At 47.9% G+C, this 17,590-nt stretch overlaps 1 protein-coding gene and 2 long non-coding RNA genes across 3 annotated transcripts; 1 reads left to right on the plus strand and 2 right to left on the minus strand.

The window, feature by feature from the left end:
• The first annotated feature begins 463 nt into the window (after positions 1 to 463).
• On the plus strand, positions 464 to 12,365 carry LOC141022640 (uncharacterized). The gene is made up of 3 exons (XR_012183792.1): positions 464 to 633; positions 757 to 983; positions 11,741 to 12,365. It is a non-coding gene; the product is annotated as an uncharacterized lncRNA (long non-coding RNA).
• LOC120965428 (uncharacterized) lies at positions 4,512 to 5,876 on the minus strand. Its single transcript, XR_005758380.3, has 4 exons — positions 5,486 to 5,876; positions 5,104 to 5,399; positions 4,750 to 5,014; positions 4,512 to 4,664 (listed from the first exon to the last, which is right to left on the minus strand). It is a non-coding gene; the product is annotated as an uncharacterized lncRNA (long non-coding RNA).
• Positions 12,366 to 12,950: 585 nt separating the features above from the next.
• Positions 12,951 to 13,877, minus strand: LOC109781415 (cell number regulator 10). The gene is made up of 2 exons (XM_020340014.4): positions 13,630 to 13,877; positions 12,951 to 13,519 (listed from the first exon to the last, which is right to left on the minus strand). Exons 1-2 carry the CDS (start codon positions 13,793 to 13,795, stop codon positions 13,158 to 13,160), a joined length of 528 nt encoding a protein of 175 aa, XP_020195603.1. The 5' UTR covers positions 13,796 to 13,877; the 3' UTR covers positions 12,951 to 13,157.
• Between the last annotated feature and the right edge of the window lie 3,713 nt (positions 13,878 to 17,590).

Consider the following 17,590-nt stretch of genomic DNA (forward strand, 5'->3'; position numbering starts at 1 on the left):
TCCTTTTTGTGTTAGCACCTATGTGTCACTCGAATGACTTCGTCTGAGGCCAACACCCCCCCCCCCCCCCCCCCCCACCTTGACAAAATGGCTGGATTTTTTTTTAAATGCTTAATTGGGAAAAGTATAGTCTCTGGCTTGCATTTTTAAAATGCTACACCTACGTAAACTTACATTTCCTTCCTTCCTCAAGTAATCAACCCCCTTCCCCCTGAGTTCCGTGAGGTGGGCCTGGGCCTTTTTGTCTATCAATCCAATCGATAATGCTAAACGTACGTAAAGTCTACGTATGGTTACGTTTCTTTCCAACCCTAATCAATAAGGGAAACGTTTATAGCCGGTCGACCGGCCGAGCGTTCGGCCGGTCCCCTCGCTCGCGTCGCTGGGCAGCCTAGCCCACCCACCACAGAACTTATCTCTAACCCCACCACTTCCATCTTATCCCCTCGCTCTTTCTGGAAACCACACGAGGCATCCTCGTCCTGCTCGCTCTTCAGTCCCCAAGTTCTCAATCTCTCCTCCTCCTTCCTGTGTTCTTTCCAAAATCCACACCTAATCCCCATGAAATTGAGCTCGTTTTTGTTGCCTTCTCTGCTCCGCGCAACATTTTTCCTCCATAGATCCATGAGAGGGGTGAGCTCGTCCGTGCTTTTTTGCTTTTTTCTCTCATGCCATGTGCAGTCCGCCATGGATCCCATGAGGTTGGGCTCAAGCACAAGATTGATGTTTCTTTTCTTTCCGTTTATATTGGAGCAGCGTGCAAAGGGCAGGACGACCGTGATGCAAGCTCGTGCACCCGCTGCGTTACCATGGTGTGCGATGGCAGAGACCGGTGCCGGCTGGGGCAACGATGGAGGAAACGGCACACCTCGTTGCTGGAACCGGCCGACTGGAAAGCTGCAACCGGCATCCGTTGATGCTGGAACCAGTAATCATTTTTGCTACCACAGGCGTTTGGTTTTGCTGGAACCACCGCCAAATTTGTAAGTTTGCTACTACTAATTTTGCTAAAAAAAATTAAATAATACATTTTTTTATTAAAATACAGAAATAATACGCAAAAAAAAGAATTTTCAAAAATAATACACCATCGGCCCACTGCAGGCCGACTGAGCCTAGTCGGCCCACAGCAGGCCGACTGGTGGCCCATCCGTTTGCTGCTGGCCGATTGGGCTGTCGGCCACCAGATCAAGTCGGCCTGCAGTACACCGATAGGCCTGCAGTGGGCCGACTATGCTCAGTTGGCCTACTGTGGGCCGACTGGTGCATGCCTATTTTTAATAATACATGATGATATTTTTTAAAAGTATATATTTTAACACGTTATGAATACATGGTAACATTTCTTCAAATACATTTTTAATGGAAATACCATTTTTTTAAACCACACAACATTTTTTAAAATTGTATAGCTTTTCTGAAATTTTCACAAACTTTTTTTAGAAACACGCGAATATTTTCTTAAAATGTCATGATCCATCTAAACATTTGTTAACCCACGTGATATGTGAGTATATTGATTGTAATATCATCTTATATTATGGGATGAAGGGAGTACCATTTTTTACAATGTCATGGATATTTTTTGGAAACACGAGAATATTTCCAGCAAAGGTGACGTACATTCATTTAGTGGCACGAACCATTTCTTTTACATTATGCAAACATTGTTTAACATTCTTTTCATATGTTCCAAAAAAATTGCATGCATTTTTTGAAAGGAGGGAACCTTTTTCCATTGTGATGAACATTTGTTTTAAAAGTTATCGACATTTCCAAACTGCGCTTTTCCCGCCACCCATTTCCCGCCAACCCTTTCCCGCCACCCGTTTCCCGCCACCCGTTTCCCTCCTCCCATTTCCCGCCAACCTTTCCCGCCATACCGCAGTCGTTCTTTCCCGCCATTTTCTCCTCTCTACCTATAAAACCCCCTTCAGACGGAGCTGGATAAGCATTGCAGTGTAGTGTAGTTGAGATGTCCCATTATCCTTTCGATCGTAGTTTTCACCCTGGGATGAGCAGGACTCTTCTGAGGCTAGCTACCGATTTTAGGATGGATAATAGGATGGTTCCATGGGACGAACTCACCGGTAGTGACACCATAATGAATGAGTTGGCTCACCAATTACGTAGGTCTGGGTGGCCTGAAAGGACCTATGAGGAGGTACGTAAAGAACTTCTTAGGTTGCATGACAGGTGGAAGCAGGTAGTGGTGCCAAAGAGTGAAACTTTCAGAAGGATTGCAGCAAATAATCCATGTTTATGGACTGAGGAGAGCGAGGACGAAGATGATATCTTCATGCCGCCGCTTCCGGGTTCTGCATCGTCGAAGGGCAAGAGTTCTTCATCATCGAAGGGCAAGGTTTCTGCATCGTCGAAGGGCAAGAGTTCTTCATCATCGAAGGGCAAGGTTTCTGCATCGTCGAAGGGCAAGAGTTCTTCATCGTCGAAGGGCAAGAGTTCTGCATCGATCGAGGATGACGATGATGACTTCATGTAGTTTTTATGCTGTATGTTGTGAGTTCAGTTACGTGCCATTTAATTTAGATGTAGTTCTATCTAGTTGTTTGTAATGTCTCGTTGTATGAATATTATGTTCTATCTAAATATGATCTTGTAGTTCCGATAACAGAGTACTAAAATAGAGTAGGCATATGTCTCGTACATAAGTACATAGTCATTTGTCTCATACATAGAATAGACATAAGTCTCACACAGAAATAGATGGTAATGTCTCTACTGATAGATAGGAGCGTCAATGACGACGTCTGGCCTGCCGGGGAGGCGGATCTCGAATGACAAATTCATCACATATAACTCGGTTTCCTGTAGCAATGCAACTGAACAACCCTTTTCCATTCCCATTCGCTCAGCATTTCTTGAATCTTTCCATCATCAGTTATGTCAATCAATTTTCTTTCCCCAGGGCCATCTGACTGCTTCCTGCTGACGTAGTACACAAAATCGTCTTCCTTCAACCCTTGCTTCAACATGAATTTAGTCTTCAACCAATCAAAAGTGAGGTCCACTTCACTAACTTGCACAACACTTGGAGACAAGCCTTGGACATGAACAATAGGGCTAAGCACCCACTGAGTACCCTCAGCCATCTGCAACACACAAATCGCATTGAGTACCTAACCTAGCCCTTAATATCCCCACTAACAAATATAGGACGGATTATTACCGGAGCAACTACACATTTTTACACAACTAATTAGTTGACATCTAAATATATTAACAAATACTACCGGAGCACCTACGAAAAATAAAATGTGGGCTGAAATATACCCTTGAAGCGTGCGTGCGAAGGAAGAAGGACGAACGGCGGCCACCAAACTGCCGGTGCTCCGGCTCCAACAAAGAACGACGAACAACAGCTTCACCTCCACCACAGTGCCCCAACTTCACCACCAGCACACTGCAATGCTTATCCAGCTCCGTCTGAAGGGGGTTTTATAGGTAGAGAGGAGAAAATGGCGGGAAAGAACGACTGCGGTATGGCGGGAAAGGGTTGGCGGGAAACGGGTGGCGGGAAACGGGTGGCGGGAAAAAGTTGGCGCGGACATATGGCGGGAAAAAGTTGGCGCGAACATATGACGATGATGACTTCATGTAGTTTTTATGCTGTATGTTGTGAGTTCAGTTACGTGCCATTTAATTTAGATGTAGTTCTATCTAATTGTTTGCAATGTCTCGTTGTATGAATATTATGTTCTATCTAAATATGATCTTGTAGTTCCGATAACAGAGTACTAAAATAGAGTAGACATATGTCTCGTACATAAGTACATAGTCATTTGTCTCATACATAGAATAGACATAAGTCTTACACAGAAATAGATGGTAATGTCTCTACTAATAGATAGAAGCGTCAGTGACGACGTCTGGCCTGCCGGGGAGGCGGATCTGGAATCGGGGTCCATCCCAACCTGTCGGGTGCCCTAATGTGATGAGGAGGAATCTCAGACTCTCCCTGGTCATGCTGTGTATCCTGTGTGGGGCCTGGTGGAGGAGTCGAAAACATGTTCATCCACTGGGTGTGCTGCGACATCTGAGCCTGTATGTTGTCCTCGGGATGTTGATCACTCCCCCACGTGTCATGTGATGCCGACATAGACGCCTGATATCCATAGGCCCCTACGCGATGGAACGTTTCATCATGAAGAATGAGGTCGCGTCAATTAATATTGAAAACAATAAATATGAAGACACATACCTGCTGGGTGTGACGTCTGCTCTGGCTGAAACACGAAACTGGACGAGGGACCGTGCTGCTGTGGCTGTGGAGATAACACGAAGCTCGACGAGGGATCGTGTTGCTGTGGCTGTGGAGAAAACACGAAGCTCGACGTGGGACCATAGTGCTGCGGGTGCCACGTAGAACTGCCAGGTTGGTCAGGACGGGGTGGCCTGGTTGTCGGCTGCTGTGCTAGACGTGGACGTGGTTGATGTCGGTGCATGGAGTGACGCGGCTGCTCCTGCTCGTGCTGAACAAAATCGGTTCTCCGGGTGCACGTGATAGCCTCGTACACAGTCCGTATCTTATTCTGAATTCTTTCCAAGAAGGGCTGTACCACTGGACGATGATGAAGAAGAGGTCCAGACGATAGTGATCGTCCAAAGGTGGTCACGTCGTCGTACAGTTCGCGTGTCAAGGTAGCCTGCAAATTTCCATGATGATTAATAATGTCTGTCTCTTGCACGTCAAAGTATGTGACAACATTACGTAAAGAAAAAATATCTTACCGCGTACTGCCTAGAGCCCGAAGTATCATAGCTCGGGTACATATCCGACGGAGTAGGATCCGGTAACTCCTCTGGGTGGGAGTACTCAACAATGCGTAACCGTTTTCCGGTCATGTAGCGCCGCAAATAGAGATTGAATTCATCGAGATCGAAATTGTGATTCTCGTGCCATAGATTTGTGTTTGCTGTCTCCCATTCTATAACATACGGCTCTAGTCTAACTAGCCAGTCAGTAGTTGTCCTGTTCATGCCCTTCCTTGTCGTCCTAAAATTGTAGTGTGTGTTCAACAATTACCTAAAGCTTCGAATGGAGTACTATGAAAGAAAATGCAACATTAAAAAACTGGTTAATACCTGTGGATGTGTGCTGGCACCGGGTTCTCTATAGGGGGAGGTAGCTCCAACTACAGAAGACCAAATTGCCTCATAACCCTCTGTTGTGCCATCTCCTCGACGAAGACATCGAAGATGATCTTAGATTTTGTCATCCAGTAATCTCGGTCCCTTGTGCATAGCATAGACATACCAGCAGGGTATCTCGCTTGTATGGCTGCTTCCGTGTAGGGCTGCCAGATGACCCCGGTGTACGCATCGAACTGCTCGTTCAATGCTGTGTATGCCTTCCTGGTCTGATCACTAGCAAAGCGTCTCTGCAGAGAATAAAAGTTAGTAGCCGCTAGCATCGAACTATCTCTTGTGCAGAAAAAGTTGCATTAAACTACAACACGGTGCATACCTTGCGACGAGTCCAACACAGACCGAAAGTAGGCATGTCGATGCCGTCAACATCAAACATGGCGTCTATAGGCTCATGAACACGTACATCTGGTCGCCCTATAGAGAACCTCTCCCACGACCACAGCTGTAGGAATAGAGGGCATCCAAGAAGGGCTGGCTTTCTCGATGTAAGCTGGCAACCGTTGCACATACCTCGGTATGTAGCCGCTAACACCGCCGAACCCCAACTCCTCTGTCTGATCTGATCCGCCGTCTGAGCGCTCGCTATCTCGAGTGCCATAGGGATGTAGAGGGCGCTAATAGTGGTGACATGGTTCTCCGTGAACATCACCTTGCCGAAAAGCCACAGTAAGTAGGCCTCGAGGCTCCGAGTGATCTGTTCCGCAGTCAACGGCGCCCGAAAGTTCTGGATCTACATTAAGTGAAGAGAAAGTTTTAGTAAGCCGCAATTATTTTCTGTAAAACTTTATGCGCGATAACTTGAAGATAATAGGTAGGGGAAATTATCCGGAAATTTAGCAACCACTCATACTTAGGTCCATGATGCTCCCATACCGGATCCGGAGCATCCGGAAAAACACCGTGAAAACGTTCTGTAAGAGCTCGCTCCCAACCAGCCGGTGCGTCCAACGGTCCTACGGCATGACCTGCCAACGGTAGTCCGAGCAAAAGTGACACATCCTCCAGAGTAGGAGCCATCTCTCCCCATCTGAAGTGAAACGTGTGGGTCTCTGGCCTCCAACGGTCCACTAAGCAGCTCAGCAAAGACCCATCGATGGCGAGGCGTTTCTCACCCGGGATAGACTCAACCAGACGCGCGAAAGGTAAAAGGCCGGCCCATTTCAACCTTCATCAGAGAAATTTTCAGTTAGTGTCTCCCATTTCAACCATTAATATGCATGTCAGTATGCAAATTAATAAAGCACGTACCGCTGAAGCCATCCTGAGTGTATCTTCCAGTTTTCCTTAGGAGTGCGAGTGACCAGAGGCTCAAGCTTGCGCTCATACCATATCGCAGCACGATGACCCCTATCAATGTCCCCATTCAGCAACCACAATCCCGACATTCCTGCACATACAAAATTCAGAACATAGTGTCACACTTAATAAAAATTCAGAACAAAGTGCCACACTTAATAAAAATTCATAACATAGTGCCACACTTAATAAAAATTCAGAACATACTGTCACACTTATTACAAATTCAGAACATAGTGCCACACTTAATAAAAATTCAGAACATAGTGCCACACTTAATAAAAATTCAGAACATAGTGCCACACTTAATAAAAATTCAGAACATAGTGCCACACTTAATACAAATTCAGAACATAGTGCCACACCACACTTAATACAAATTCAGAACAAACTAGTGCTAGCTTAGCTTCTTCCTCTCGCCCTTACTCCTCTACTGCCTCTACCTCCTCTTCTTCCCCGGTTGCCTCGTCCACGTCCAGTGACGAAAGTGGGACAATTAGTGTCCCTATGGCCAAATTCATTGCATAGAATGCATTGCCTAGTCGGACCTCCTGCTTCAGATTCATCCATATCATTTCGGATGCGCTGACACTGCCGTCTGCCTCTACTTGTACGCATATGCTCTGGGTTTGGAATGTAACGCCTTTCAACGGGGTTGACGCTGTTGAAATTACCCATTGATCAAAAACCCATCAGCTCACCTGTCCAGGTATTGAGGACAGCCTCTTTCAGAAAATATGGAGACACAAACGATATTGCGTCCATTCCTAGCTGCCCGCAAGCAGCAAGTACATGTGAGCAAGGTAGGTGAAGCAATTTCGGTTTATTGCATGTGCACTCACACGTTGGCCAGGCTTCATTGCCAATTTTCACCTCATGCGTCCTCAACTCATTTGCACATCCGAATTTGTTGTTGGCTAAGCGGACCTCAAACCTTCTTTCTTGATTACCGATGGCGACTACAGTGTGTGACCTAGCTTTTTGCATCTTGTTGTCCATGTACTTCGTGACTCTTTCACAGTACCGTGTATTTGGGTTGTTCAAGATATGCTGCTCTGCTATTTGACGTCTGTCTCTGAAATACTTGACGGTGCCATAGAAAATACCCTCAACGATGGCTGTAAGTGGCAATGCCCGGTTTCCTCTGAGGACAAAGTTGTATGTTTCCGCGAGGTTCGTTGTCATGACACCGTACCTTGCTCCATGTGTGTCATGTAGCAAAGACCACCTCTCCAGAGGCTCATGCTCTATCCACTGCTCGAAGGTTTTAATCGACCTCCCGAGCCTTCTCCTAGTACCAGGTGGGTCAAAGCCTGGCAGGTCACATAGCCCAACAGCCTCCTCCTCCACGGCCGTTGTTCCTGTTGCCAACTGTGCAGCTACTGCTTCAACATGTGCCCTCATCGCTGCATCTCTTGCAGCTTTCCTGTCCCTCACGTGTCTCTGCGTGCACACATTAAGTCTGTCACGTATCAAATTGTACTTCCATAACTGGTTCTGCTTGCAGAGTTTTTTGAACAGATTCATCAGGTTCTTATTTCTAAACTGCGAGAAGAAATTAGCCCCGAGATGGCGCATGCACCAACGGCTCTGCAAGTCCTGCCATGGAACTTGTTCCTCAGGGCCTGGGTTTGTCAGTGTCCTTATCGCACTGAGTATACCTGCATGCCTGTCATGAAGGATGCACACATTGGGCTTCTCCTTCACAACTGATATTTTCAACTGCCTGAAGAACCATGTCCGACTTTCAATGTTCTCACTCTCCACAAAAGCAAATGCCAGTGGGACGACTTGATTTTGGCCGTCTTGACCTATGGCTGTCAGGATCTGACCCTTGTACTTGCCTGTGAAAAAAGTACCGTCAACACATATCACCGGTCAGCAATGCCTGAAAGCTTCGATGCATACACCGAAAGAGAAGAAGAGATGATGCAACACCCTCACAGTTGGGAACTCTGGCATGAACATGTCTTGGATATCGATATAGGTGCCTGGATTCCGCTGCTGCAGGGTGTGGAGGAGGTGGACAACAGAGTCATATGCATCAAAATAAGAACCAAATCTCCTCTCAAGCGCTGCATGCTTAGCCCTCCAAGCCTTGCCATAAGAAATTCTGTACTTCAACCTGGCGAACACTTTTGTCTGCACTGTCTTCACTTCCATAGCTTTGCCTTGCACTATCTCATCGTAAAACAATCGAGCAATAAGAGTGGATGAAAGGTTGGCATGATCTTGAGGGATGCAGGGAATAAGACAAGTGTGATTAACTAAGTCACTTATCACCCAACTTGTGCCATACTTAGGGAGAAAGCCGTGCACCCTTGCGGGACAATCTGCGTTCTTGCATACCATTGTGAGGAATTTCTGACTGGACACCTCAGCTTTGAAAACCCTTTGCGTGGACATTGCCCAATTAATTATTGCATCCTTCAGGGCTTGCTTGTTCGGATACATAGCACCCGTCGCAATATTGTTCTGGTGATATTGCCAGGCTGAATCATGTCCATCATTCACGGCCATTGCAGATGATAAGTCATGATTCCACCATGCAGGATTCGGGACCTCCTCTGCATTTTCTTCTTCATCTGACTCGTCAGAATCATCGGCATGACCCCTTTCAACATCGATGTCTTCTTCTTCCATCTGGTTCTGCATGTGCCCATCTACCTCGTCAGCGTCCACCTCGCCATTGTAATCACCATCGGCATTTCCTCCTTCTACCTGACTACTCTGCCTTGGTTCATAACCATAAGCATTTCCTCCTTCTACCTGACTGCTCTATCCTTGTTCGTAACCATAAGCATTTCCTCCTTCTACATGACTGCTCTGTCCTTCGTAGCCACCCTCGCCTTCATGTGCAGTGACCTCCTTCACGACGGGAAGCACTAAAGCAACAGGATTGCATCCCCTTCGTTCACAACCTTGTAACTACCGCACCCAATCGGAGTCTCCCTCTATTGGCCTCAAATAAAAGTAAATTTTTGAACTTGACCGTGTCCACAATGCATGAACACCGACGGTGTGTGTTTCAGTATCAAGACCTAAACTTGCCGCAATCCATTCTTTCAACTGACTAACAGACCATGTTTGTGGTGCGCTGATTGCCACCTCTATGTGAGTAAATTCACTCAAATCTGCTCCCAACTCATTTGTTTGGACAGTACCAGGACCATAGTAAAATCTCAACTTCACTACATCGGACATCTCAACTCACCTATTTTTTTTTCAACAACGAAATACAAGTATTAGACATGTATATATATATATATATTACCAGGACCATAGTAAATTTCACGATCAATATAATTTAATCTATGTGGACGATTATGATGAGTTGCTTGACTCTTGTTTTAATAATAATATAATAAATAGGCCCATGTTTACTAATAATAAATAGGCCTCAAATAATAATAATAATATAACCGACAAATATGATAATTCAGTTTATTTGAATTATATGGCCCATGTTGATGTATTTTTTATTTTAATCTATGTTAAGAATAATTTAGAAAAAGGCATGCGTCTTATTTCTACGATCATGTAAAATTCTTCAAGAAGTTTTTATCCGAAGTTTTTTTGTTAAACTACAGCGTGGCTGTTTAAAAAAAACAGTGTGGCATTGCTTGTTATGGGTTAAACTTTAGAAAATACACATAATAAAGGTTAGCGGGTAATCCGCTTCATATTGGCATCGGATACGGACTGAAACGTTTTTCAACATGTAGTTCTACTTTTCTCATTTTTTGTTTGCTTGTTAAATTTCCATCACACTGACATGCTATGCACATGCCGACCCGAACTCTTTAAAAAAAACTTGTCTCTTCTTTCCAACTTTTTATTCATGTTTCCAACTTCTTATCACGCACCTGTGTACGTGTCAAGTATTAAGCAACGACTTATTATCCCCACTAACAACTAATACAATTCACACACCTACAACTATATTACGAATATTTGCCGTAGCAACTACAAATATTTACGTATACTACCGGGGCAAATAACAATAATCGCACACAAATTTAATTTCACATCGAACGAAGCGTGCGTGCGAACGAATAATATTTACGTATACTACCGGGATAAATAACAACATTTACGTATACTACTGGGCCAAATAACAATAATTGCACACAAATATTTACGTATACTACCGGGGCAAATAACAATATTTACGTATACTACCGGAGCACCTACGAAAAATAAAATGTGGGCTGAAATATACCCTTGAAGCGTGCGTGCGAACGAAGAACGACGAACGACGAACGACGAACGACGACAAACGAAAAACTGCCGCTGCTCCGGCTCCAACGAAGAACGACAAACAACAGCTTCACCTCCACCACACTGCCCCAACTTCACCACCACCACACTGCCCCAACTTCACCACCACCACCTCCACCAAAATGCTCACCACGACCACCACGAGCTACCCCGTCAGTAGATCGACACCTCTTTTGGCTGCCCTAAATGAGTTGAACCCATTCACGGTGCCAAAATCGCGAAAATGTAGCTCATTTAGGTGTACAAATGTGTGCCATTTTTCTGTAGAGAGAGGAGGAGGAAGAACACAGAAGAAATGAGCCACGGGAGAAGAAGAATGGAGGAAGGAGAGGATAAGGCCGGGCCGGCCAGCACGTCAGGTGGGCAGCACCCTGTCGGCCACCAGGTGGCCGATCGGCGGGCGGCAGGCCGACAGGGGCGCACCACGCCGACAGCCCACTACCTCCCCCTCGCGACGTGGCCCGACCAACCACATGCCGCCGCGTGCCAGCCGGGCCTGCAGTCGGCCTCCTGCTAGCCGATCGGCCTGCTGTGGGCCGACTGGGCTCAGTCGGCCTGCAGTGGGCCGACGGTGTATTATTTTTGTAAATTCTTTTTTCTGCGTATTATTTCTGTAATTTAAAAAAATGTATTATTTTAAAAAAATTAGCACTAATTTTCTGGTTTGCTGGAACAAGCTTGAATTTTTGCTGGAACCATATTCTTTTTTTTTGGAACGGACCCATGTTTTTGCTACCACCCACTCACCTCAAATCTGCTATCATGGTGATTTTTTGCTGGAACCAGCGAACCACTTTGCTACAACCGTTTTGGGTTTTGTTACTATTGTTTGTTTTGTGATTTTTTGCTACATCCATCTCCATAACATAGCCTGTTTTTCCCAGTCAATTTTGCTACAACCATGCTTTGATTTTGCTGGAAACAAAGACAATTTTTGCTACAATCATTTTTTGATTTTCCAGGAACCGAAGATAATTTTTGTTACATCCACCAGGCGGCGATGGCTTTCTTTTTGCTGCAACCGTCTCGGATTTTTTGCTACTACAGGAGTTGCCATTTTGCTACTACCAGAGCCTTGCTCGAAGCATCAGGAGTTTTTGCTACCACCCCCTTTTATTTTTGTTTCGATTTTTGCTGGAACCAGCCTAAAAATTGCTCCAACCGTCGTTTGATTTTGCTGGAACCGGCATTTTTTGCTTCGCCGGTGGCGGTGAAGGCGGGTGGCGTTTTGCTTCGCCAGGCGGCGGCTAGGCTGCGAGCACCGGCGGCGAGCAGAAGCAACGAGGGTCCAAAGGAGGGCAGCGGGGGCTAGCGTGCGGGATCCCGCGGGCGGTGGCGGCGCTCGCTTCCCCCCCCTTTTTTCCCTGTGCGGAGGATGACGAAAGGGGGTGCGGGACAGATCTGACGGTCCCGCGCGTCCAGATCGAGCGGCTCGAGTTGGACCGGCCGAAACTTTGCGCCGGTGCGCCGGCGCAGAGTACTGCCTAATCAATAAATCCCCCCTGATTTTAATTGGGTGGGTCCCTCTTCCCTGATTCATCTAATCAAAAGCTACCTCTTAACCCATTACATAGGTGTAGCATTGTCCCAATCAAATAAGGCCAAATCAGCTCGTTCATAAGTTTCTTACATATGTTTACCTAGGTATACTCCCTCCGTCTAGGTGTGTAAGTCATTTTACGTTGTGCACCACGACTAAGGCGGAGAGGAAAACGGGAAAACTTAATGTCGTTTTGCTAATTAATAGCATTCCATGCAATGAACTGACCACTGCATGTCATGTTTGATAGTCTCAAGTCATTAAAAGCATGCACGTCCACATCTTTTATTGGTTGATATGTCACAAAACAATAAACGAAGAGGGAGTTAATGTATCGTGCCTAAGTGTTTTGGGATTATTTGGTTTTCGTAAGGTGACTTACACACTTAGACGGAGGGAGTAGCAAAGCTCCTGCCTTTTGCGGTTTTGCCCCTCCAGCATTTCCTATCTAGCTCCGCCACTGTCCCCCTCCCTACCGCAACGGTAATTACACTACGTCATCCCTATGAGCTCGTGCGTTCATCCTCTCTATAAGAATCGACTGATTTTTTTTATGATACTTTTTTTCAGTTGTCTAAGGAATAGCAAACGTGATTTTTATTCAAAACCAGAGGCCGGCCAGCTGGCCAGCCATACAAGTACAATCATGAAATGCACAGCGACATTAACGTACGCACGTTCTGCCATCGCAAACAAAAAAAAGTACACACGTTTCTGGTCATGACATCACATGAACTCACCATACAACGTAAACCCCTCCACATTATGAACTTAACCAAGTCTATGCGACAATTTACCAAGCACGAAAGAACGCTTGCTCGATCGACCCTCCCTTCACACGTAGAGCAAGGCATTGAGCAGCCGGGTTCGATCAGCGGCCCATCTGCTGCATGCCGGGCGGGTTGACGCCGGGGCCGCCGTTGCGGCGCTCGACGTTGAGGTGCCAGCCGATCTCGGGGTCGTAGCCGCGGGCCTTGAGCTCCTTGTACTCCTGGACGAGCGCGCAGGGCTCGCAGCAGTAGTGCACGCAGCAGTCGCAGCAGGGCTCGTCCGGGAGCGCGTACTGGGCGCGCATCTTGGAGCGGTAGGTGCAGGAGTAGATCCAGTGGCACCCCGTGAGCGACGCCAGCAGCACGTAGAGCGCGCCGCTCGTCCCGCACGACGTCGCGCCCCGGTCCACGATCTCCGCCACCTTGCCGAACGTGATGCACGGGCAGCAGCAAGTCAGGCAACCTGCATTCAAATCATATAGTACATGTATTAGATTCAGATACGAGTATGTTTCATGGCGATCAAGAGTTCAAGACATGTATCGTGGAGGAAGATGGTGTGCGCGTGCATACAGAGGCCGCAGTCGTCGAAGCAGTCGAAGAGGCCGGAGGACCAGGCGGTGGGGGCGCCGGGTGCGCCGCCGAAGGGGACGCCGGTGGAGGACCAGGCGGTGGGGGTGCCGGGTGCGCCGCCGACGGGGACGCCGGTGGCCGGCTCCGTGCCGGGCTTCACCTTCATTCTTGACAACGGCCTGTGAACTGGAAAGATGAGACGAGGTCTCTGTACGTGCGTTGGTGATCTCGATGGCTTGCTAGCTGTTGTTTTGCGCCGGGAATGAGCAAGCTTCGGGTGCTTATATATATATATATAGGTCGATCGTGGGCTCGTGGCCGGGCGGAGATGGGTAGGACTGCGTGTGCTGTCCCGAAAAGTTCAGCGTGTTAATTAATCCAGCCGCGTTTGATTGGCGATAACCACTAGACCAGGGAAACTAGCTGCCAGGTCAAAGCGGCGTTCCATTGGCCCGAAGTAGCCGTATGTATGCAGTGTACACGCGTCGTTGAAGGTGACAGCCAAGCTGCCTGGAAGCTCACACCGTAGGGCTGATCAATTCTTCTGCGTGTGGTAAACGGTGTTCCTCGATGGACCCAGTAACTTTTTTGATCCGAACAATTCTTTACCTTGGTGCACGTGCCTGTATAAACATTCCATCTGTTTTTTCTTCTTCATTGAACATTCAATATGTTCTAGAGATAGAAAACACGAGTAATTAGGGTATCTCTAACACCGACCCGCAAACCTCCAGCAACCGTCCGGCTCTCGGAAGCAATCCAACTCCGCAGCGCGGTCCGGACGCGATTAGTCCCGCAAACCGAAGACAAAAATGGGAGAGGTTTATGGGAGTCTGGACCGATCCCAAGCCCGTTTCTGACTGTCCTGACCCACCAAAAACCCCTCCCTCCCCCGCGCGTTTTTGCTCAGCGCAGCTCCAGAGCGTCAGCGCCTTCATTAATGCCCGGCCAGAGCAGGCGCGACCTCTCACTAGTGCCGGCATGGAAGCAGCGCGCCGGTCGAGAGAGCGTCGCATGCGCAGCTTCCAAGTGCAGGCGACTGCCGCATGTTCAAACGACACGACGGTCGCCCGTCCGTCCGTCTGCCGCCCGCATTGGCACACGGTTGCCGATGCGTCTCCTCCGGCGCAACCCGTCCGTCCCTCTACTGCCCACCGGTGGTATATAAATCGCTGCCCCGGTGCCCCGGCCATAGTCACAGTCATCCCTCTCCACACCACTCCCCGTCATGGATCCCTCCACGGCCAAAGCTCTCTGGGACGGGCTTACGTCGGAGCAGAAGAAGGCCATGGCCGCCATTGCTACCGACTGGAGGAGGTGCAAATGATACCCGGAGGACGCCTCCTCTGACGAGCCAGCGCCACCCCCCTCTTCCTCCGTGGCGCCCTCCTCCTTCGCTCCACCCTCGCCGGTGCATTGCAGCATGACCATCGGCGAGGCACGTGCCCATTATATGGACATGGTGCGGGAGGAGCGGGAGGAGTAGTTCCGGGAGGCACAAGACGACGCCAACTACAACCACAACCTCTTCCAGGAGCATCTACATGCGGAGGAGCAGGTCGCCGCCGGCAGGGTGGTCGCGCCAGACGCGGACTGGAGGAGCAGGAGGGGCTGCTCGAGTTCTACTGCTCCGCCCGCGAGATCCACCTCGCCCGCTGGCAGTACCGACAGCGGGTGGTGCAGCTGGCGGCCGCTAGTAAGGGGTGTGACGACGACGCGGGCGAGGCGTTGTTCGGCGACACCGACGAGGAGGACATCGCCGAGACCGCACCCCGGCGCCACAACCACGAAGAAGCAGGCATGTCCGCGGGGCCGCCGGCAGCGAGGAAGAGTATTGCACGATAGATCGCCGACGCTCGTGTCCCAGGAAGGCCACCACTCCTCCCCTCCCGTCGACGCCAAGCTTGGTGGGCTGAGCATCTTTGGCTGATTAGTCGCTTGGCGGCGATGTCGAGGCGAACAACTTTAGTTTTTGGGGCTCCGGAGGCAGAGGTCACGGAGGCGAAACTGGAGAGCGCCGAGGCGGAACTGGAGACGGTAAAGTCTCAGTTCTCAGGGCTGATGGCCGGAGACGGGGACCGGACGCCGGCGATTATTTAGATTAGGTATTAATTATACTCTAGAGCCCGCCTAGGACCGCTTTGATGTATTTGTAATAATATCCATCATGTTTATATGAAATCTGTTATGTTTATATGAAATCATGCCGTGTTTATATTAAACCCGAACTTGTTTGAACAATTTCGTCCGGTTGATATGAGTTGTTGTGAAAATGTATGTGGCTAGCGTTGGAGTTTCCCCTACGTGCGCGCTTGTTTTCCTCCTCGATCAACGGCTTGGCTTGTTAATAATGTTCGTATATGATTGTGTTCTCGCTCTCACGTCTATGCTAACTCCTAATCATTTATTTGCAGGGTAGTTAGCTCAACATCAGCTGACTATTACTCTAAAAGCTCTCTAAATAATCTGTAGTAGGTAATGGTTTTTGCGCCAACTTTCAAGTCCATGTGAGTACGTACGTTCACGCTTAATTAGTACCAACTGAATTTCTTTCTGGCAGACCAATCATCAGTGTTATAATCTGCTCGTGAACACGTCCATACACTCCAGCTGCACAAGATCGGTTTATATCTACAAAGAAAAGCAGCCTTGAAACAGGCTTTCACCCTCTTTACAGATAAAGCAACAACAAAGAAAAGTACACATTTAAAGGATATACAAGATGATGAGGTCACCCTCTTACACAGCCGATCACAGGATAATCGGATCATGCAGAATGCACGCGCCTACGCTACCAACAAGGAACAAAGGAACAAATGAATACACCGTCACACTACAAACTAGACCGCCTAAGCTCCACGACAACGCCCTCAAGAGGGAAAACGGCGCAGAGCGTCGCCGCTGCCGAGTCCACAACGGACAAAGGTCTTCACCCGAAGCCCTGATACGGAGAGAAGAACCATGGCGAAGTCTTCAGGAAGAGTGCGTCACCCATGGGTGTTGCCGTTATCGGCACCAAGGCGCGGAGCATTCGCTCGGCAACTCAACCATGCCACCAGGAGGCCGCTAGGACGAGTGCGACGAGGTCAGACCCCAGAGACGGATCAGGGCATCGTCCCTGTGAGAACAGAGGCACGCCCGAGCCACCCGTCGCTACACCTCTCGTCGCTGTAGAAGTTAACCACGCCGCCTCAGTACACGTAGGATTAGGAAAAAGAGTAAGTACGAGTCCTAGTAGTATTAGGATTCCTTTTTTTGTAGGGCACGAAGGAAATATGCCCTAGAGGTAATAATAAAGTATTATTTATTTCCTTATATCATGATAAATGTTTATTATTCATGCTAGAATTGTATTAACCGGAATCATAATACATGTGTGAATACATAGACAAAACAGAGTGTCACTAGTATGCCTCTACTTGACTAGCTCGTTAATCAAAGATGGTTATGTTTCCTAGCCATAGACATGAGTTGCCATTTGATTAACGGGATCACCTCATTAGGAGAATGACGTGATTGACTTGACCCATTCCGTTAGCTTAGCAGTCGATCGTTTAGTATGTTGCTATTGCTTTCTTCATGACTTATACATGTTCCTATGACTATGAGATTATGCAACTCTCGTTTACCGGAGGAACACTTTGTGTGCAACCAAACGTCACAACATAACTGGGTGATTATAAAGGCTCTACAGGTGTCTCCAAAGGTACTTGTTGGGTTGGCGTATTTCGAGATTAGGATTTGTCACTCCGATTGTCGGAGAGGTATCTCTGGGCCCACTCAGTAATGCACATCACTATAAGCCTTGCAAGCATTGTGACTAATGAGTTAGTTGCGGGATGATGTATTACGGAACGAGTAAAGAGACTTGCCGGTAACGAGATTGAACTAGGTATCGAGATACCGACGATCGAATCTCGGGCAAGTAACATACCGATGACAAAGGGAACAACGTATGTTG

This window comes from Aegilops tauschii, chromosome 5, assembly GCF_002575655.3.
Source record: "Aegilops tauschii subsp. strangulata cultivar AL8/78 chromosome 5, Aet v6.0, whole genome shotgun sequence".
Lineage (NCBI taxonomy): Eukaryota > Viridiplantae > Streptophyta > Magnoliopsida > Poales > Poaceae > Aegilops > Aegilops tauschii.

Excerpts from the sequence above, each read along its gene's own strand:
- LOC109781415 (XM_020340014.4), bottom strand. The coding sequence starts at position 13,795 with ATGAAGGTGAAGCCCGGCACGGAGCCGGCCACCGGCGTCCCCGTCGGC. Across the intron at positions 13,520-13,629 it reads CTTCGACGACTGCGGCCTCT|GTTGCCTGACTTGCTGCTGC; the intron begins GTATGCACGCGC and ends ATTTGAATGCAG.